We start from the raw sequence: 6000 nt of genomic DNA on the forward strand, positions 1-6000 counted from the left end.
TTACTTCTAGAATACTGTTCACTTCGACCTTTCTTGGAAAATTGTCAAATCATGGATTTGATTTCTTGATCTTCAGATGATTCATGATCAGTTTATGGTGTTGATCATTCATTTTTCCTCCATTCCCATTGCCATGAAATACAATGCACGCAATTGTTACACTACATTGAAAGCTATCATATTCAATCTTGGAAATTGTAACCGTTTCAATGAACTTATAGTTTCACTATATTTTTGTTTTCATAGTAACAGAGAATAATAGCTGTAACACTTGAAATGCTGTTCTTTGATTTAAAAACTTCACTGTTCCATTAGTTCTGTTTTCACGAGTGATTGCAAATGTGGGGATTGGTACTACAATTTCAATTGAAAATACCCTTACTTGGAAAAAAAACGAAAAATTCTCAGACAGGTTTGAGCAGAATCGAACCTAGTAGTCACCGTTTCTAGTAATTCGTACCTCTGGTCTGAGAGAATCGAAACGTATTCGAACTGTCTAATAATAGTAGTCACTGTTACGGTAAACTAATGAAATCTGGTTATTGATTTAACTATATTATCACCAAACGGATCAGAAGCCAACAGGTTAGTACTTCATGAAATCGATTATGAAACACAAAATGCGTTGCCGCAAAATGCGCTCGAAATACATTCTCCATGAAGCTTAACGGTAGTTCAAACAAATTGGTTGCTTGCCCCGAAATGGGGTCAAACAACTTTACCATGAAACTGTAAAAACTAAAAATGGGATTGAAACAAAAGAAGTGAAACAATTAAAGATTTTCAGATTCCTTATGATGGCAAAAAAATTCACAATCAAGTAAATTCATGTCATATAAAATGTCAGCCTGAGAGCATATATCACATGTAATTCTAACTTTCAAACAAAAGTAGTCACTGTTACGGTAAACTAATGTAACCTGGTTATTGACTTAGCAGACAAATAATAAAAATGAAAATGCTTCTGTTGATTCAATTATCATAACACATCAGCTAATCGGGCAGGTACTTCATAAAATCGATTATGATACACAAAATGCGTAGCCTAAAATACATTTTCCTGTGTACACTGTGCTAGAACTTCCTGAGAAACAATGATCACAATCAAGTAACTTCATGTCTACTTCATTCATTTCTGAAACACGTTATAGTTGAGTGAAATTGTATAAAACTAACGGGTTGGGTCCGAATGAAAACCAATAAAGATGGGAAGAGTACATCTACATCGAAACTTATGTAATTCAAACTTTCAAACAAGAGTAGTTACTGTTACGGTAAACTAATAAAATCTGGTCATTGACTTAATTATGATTTCATTACCACTGATTTTCCTCACTGTTACATGTAAAACGGTTGTGTCTGAATCACTCTTATAGTGTCGACATTCTTTTTTGAAATAATGAAATTGTAAGGAATCCGGCCCCTCAATCAGAATTAGCTCTCTCTGAAACTTCAAACAAATTGGAACATCATAAAAAGTGAGTGCGTGTTGTGAACTTCTACATAATCGACCCCTGCTCCGAAGTGTGGTCAAACAACATTACCCTGAAACTGTGAAAATTGATAAACTGCTAGAAACAATAAAAAATTAAAAAATTAAAGATTTTCAGAATTCTTCTATGGTAACACGATAAACAATCAAGTAACTTCATGTCATCTGAAATGTAACATTTCTGAAAAAAGTTCTATGAAGTTGAATGAAATTGTATAAAACTAGTGGATTGAGGGCCAAATGAAAACGAAAAAGCTGGAAAGAGTTGAGAAATGAAGGAACTAAGGAACAGTGAAACATTGAACATGAAATAATAAAGAAATCCAAGGAGTCCAGATAGTGGTAGTGTTGGTAATAGTGTTCAATTTTTCACATGAATTTTTCAGTTTCAGGTTGTCTTTTTAATTTTTGGAGACATGTTCTTATATTGTTGTGTTTACCTCCACATTTCTCATCCACTGAAAAAATTTATGTATTACCTACTGCAGCAATGAAAACTCATCTGTTACTGGAAACTGATAACCCATGAGATGTCAGGGAAATGAGCAGGATGAAACTGTGAATTTTGTTTTGAAAATCAAAGAAACTAACTGAGAACGTCAGCATCAAAGCTCCATTTTCTCAAATCTTAGAAAGTGGTCTCCTTATACTGGAATCTAGAAAAAAAACAACAGACAGATGAAACTCAGAAGTTGGTCTCAAAGACATGTTTTCTGGTAGATATTTGGAATCACTAAATTTACTTATTTATGTAATCCTATATTATGTGGAACAGTTAAAATACAATTAATAAAGATCAGGTCCTATTTATATTCAAAATTGATAGTTGGAGTTTTGAGTGAAATCGAGAGTCACATTATTATTATCCTACGATGACTTATTGGATGGTCCAGTAGGCCGAGTGTTTTCTTGGTGTCCCGCTTGTTCCATATTGTGATGTACGGCTCTGTATGAAATTGGTTGCCTTTGACATGGAATGAGCAAACTATTGGTAGCCATGGCCGCTTGTTCGAGTGGTCTATAGACATTCATCGAGTACTGAGGTACTCCGTTGCTTACTGTTGCTGAAACTCCGGGAGCCACATTGTAATTCGAAAAATTGGGAGCATAATGTGCGACTGTGGAGGTTGAGGGTCCATGAGTCAACAATAATTCCAGATTAGAGTTCCCATTACTTTGAGGAACGCCCATTGTGGATACGGTAGCATGTCTTATCTTTGCAACTATTGGTGACTGGGAGTCCAATGGCGATGCGGTGTTCGCCGATAAGATTCCAGAATCGTCCTCCGATTCCTTAGAATCACGCTTCCTATTCTTCATCAAATTCTCCTTAAAGTCAACTCTAGCGAATTTGTTTTTTGCAGTTTTCCAGTTTACCACAGCGGAGTTCTGAAAAAAATGCTATGCGATTTAGCAAGAGAACAAGAAAATGATACCTTCACAAAAGTGACTGCAACAAACTGTGTTTCATCGATTTCGAATGATTTGAGGAGCTGCCTAGAGGCAATTTCAGATTTCTCGGAATAGATACTGAGGACTGGAATATAGCGGCAGCGGGTGTTGATAAGAAGTCCTTCCTGTCTTTTCTCCTCAGTCTCTGTCACTATTCTGGTTCTTTTCTTTTCAGAATAGATTTTAGCTGTCTTGAAAAATACTCCACCCTCCATCCATAAGCGCCCTTTACAAGTATCCGAAAATATCTCATTGCTCTCCCAAGACGCCTTCACTTTAATTTTTCTTTCTTCCCAACCCCCCTCAACGCGTTTCAAGATATTGTTGTTAAGTCGCTTGAGTTTTAGGCCAATGTGTAGTTTTCGTGTATATTGAGACCAGAGACCAGGTAGTTGAGTTGTGGGAATAGCATTCTGTAAAAGGATAATTAAGAAAAATGATAATTATAGAAAAATTACCTTCGACTGATAAAACTAGCATCTCGTTGCCCAACTCATGCAGCTCCTTCCACTCTTTTTCATCTTGCAATGCTACTCTGATATTGTTGGGATCGTTCAGAACCTTAGGTATTGGCCGTTATTCCACATCACTTGTTGATTCAGCCACATTGGATCCGTCGACCCTGCTGATGAGTACTGGGGAAGATGATTGGAATACATTTCTGAAAACTAAGAATCGCTAAAAAATTTATTCACTAAAATCGGTATCAATAGAAACATAAAGAAATGAAAATGAAACAGAGATAATATGTGAGTGGAATTTAAGCACAAACTAATAAAATGGAAGGGGATCTAGAAAAAACAACTCATCGTCCACTACAACAAAAAATGAGCAAATGACAAGAAAACCGTCTGACCAACATGACTACGATATATTGTGGGAGGAGCCCACCTACATCTGACACGCCCACAATATTTAAGACGAGATGGATACTGTAAGATAGCAATGAATTAGGGATATTACGTATACCTTAACTATTCTGCTAACAGTATACCCAAGTGTATACCCGATACCTTAGTAAATGACAAGTGGTGAAAATTAGGTTCACTGGGAAGTATACTGTATCCTCGTATTTATATGTTATAGATCATAAAATTTATAAGTATCCTAAATACGAATAATAGAAATCTACGAATTGTTTTTTCAAAAATTGCTGTGAGATATCTGGAACTTCGGAAACAGAAACAGGCAAAATAAAAGTGTGTTGCTAAATGATAGAAAACAGTGTAAGAACATTAAAAATAAATGTTTTCCATGAAAAGAGTGTAGCAGAATTAGTTACTTTTTGAGATAATGGAGTGCCAGCAGATACATTTTTTTTCTGTTTCAGGAAACTCTCGATTACCTCGCAATGAACATAATATTGATTCACAGGGTTTGAATAGTCAAAACTTTTTCTCGCTTCTTTGCTGATCAATCTGCTATTAACACCTTTGTTTCCCATTATTCATATTTTATCTGATGCCTAGCTGAGTTTTTCAAAAATGCACAACACCGTAAAACTCAGTGAATAAAATGTACGCTTTAAATTTGAAGAAATTATGTTTCAATTGTTTGATTTATCGATAAGTTACTTCCTACAAATGGTTTGAGTTCTTGACTTTCTTCTCACTTCATTTTTTTCGTTAAAAATTTTTAGACATCTTGAAATCATCTGGGAAGTAGTGAAATCCTAAGTCTTCTTAATTAGAACAACACAATAAAAAATACAAACCTGTTTCAAGAAATCTTTAATCCACTATCTTCATCACCATTTCATTTGTTTTGTTGTACCTGGTCTGTTTGTTTTACCAGAAATTCCCTTCAATTTTAGTACTATCGGAATAAAAAGTACACTTTTTCAAAGGTGGCTTTCGAACTCATATTTCACAAGCAACCCCAAAGTAATTCACGTTATTTTGCTCAACCTGCGATAAAATGTCTTGAATTCTCACATCAGAGAAAAAATAACTGTTTCAATATGATAATTTTTTTTTGAACTGAAAATGTATTCAGTGGGGGTGTTGTTCTAGTATTTTCAATAAAATCTTATTTATGTAAAAAAATAATTTCTATCAGTATCTGTGCAAAATATAATCATAACATGGCCGTGAAGCTCGATTTTGAAATAAACTCTGAAAAAAATAACATTCAGTTAAAACTATTTTCAGGAAACAGTAGAAAAACACTCGTGGTAGAGACTACAGAAAGTTGTTTTTCTATGTTTCAAAAACTTAAATTAAAGTTTTTTTTTGCGTACTGTTCCGTTATTCTTGGCATTGCAGGAGATCTAACTCATTATGACTCAAATGAGTAATGAAGAGTTTTCTTTTTATGTCTTACTAAATAGTTCTGTCGGCCCGCCCGGTGCTTCTCTCCAAATAACTGTTTTCTCTCTGAACCGTTTGAAAACATATTTGGGTGTACACACATGAACCTCCGTGCGCTTGAATTTTTTGGACCGTGGGTACCAGATTACTGTGGGATTACTGTAGCTACCGTAATGGAATAAATGGGAAATAACTTCAAACTGAAAGACAGGAAAGACTCGGGTGATAACAACCAGAAAATTCCAGAAATTTCGAGAAATGATTTTGGCGATATAAGAAAGGCAGAATTTGGAAAGTTTTAATTTTGATTAACAAAATACGAAAAAGCTAAAAATTTCTGTGGCTGCTCACAGGATAATTTCTTTTTTGCAAAAAATTGCATTTTTCCTGAAAATTCAATGTTTTTTCACAGAAAAAGTTGCGATCAGAGCAAATTAAGATAATTCTGTTGGGGAGTTCCAGTAAAATAACCACTATGGGTTGTTTCCAGTTCCACCTCATATAAAGCCTACGTTTTCTGAAACTTCACATCATTGATAAATACGTGAACTTTATTCGAATATCAGAAACAGAATCGGCAACGTCGCCAACTCTGTGAAAAACAATTGAACTGGAGGAAAAATATAAAAACACGTGAACTACACAGGGAAGAAAAGAATTTTCAGAATCGGCAAAGTTGCCGATCCTGTTAATAAAAGATATTCCAAAACATTTAGAAACGTGAACTTGGTGACAGTAGAGAGAGTA

The 6000-nt window shown here is 34.8% G+C and overlaps 1 protein-coding gene across 1 annotated transcript; it reads right to left on the reverse strand.

The window, feature by feature from the left end:
- Positions 1 to 2359: 2359 nt before the first annotated feature.
- On the reverse strand, positions 2360 to 3159 carry GCK72_012365 (uncharacterized protein; the record flags this gene model as incomplete). Its single annotated transcript, XM_053729050.1, has 2 exons — positions 2360 to 2881; positions 2929 to 3159. The coding sequence occupies 2 exons, from the start codon at positions 3157 to 3159 to the stop codon at positions 2360 to 2362; spliced, it is 753 nt and encodes a 250-aa protein (XP_053583822.1).
- Between the last annotated feature and the right edge of the window lie 2841 nt (positions 3160 to 6000).

This window comes from Caenorhabditis remanei, chromosome IV (genome assembly GCF_010183535.1).
Source record: "Caenorhabditis remanei strain PX506 chromosome IV, whole genome shotgun sequence".
Taxonomy (NCBI): Eukaryota; Metazoa; Nematoda; class Chromadorea; order Rhabditida; family Rhabditidae; genus Caenorhabditis; species Caenorhabditis remanei.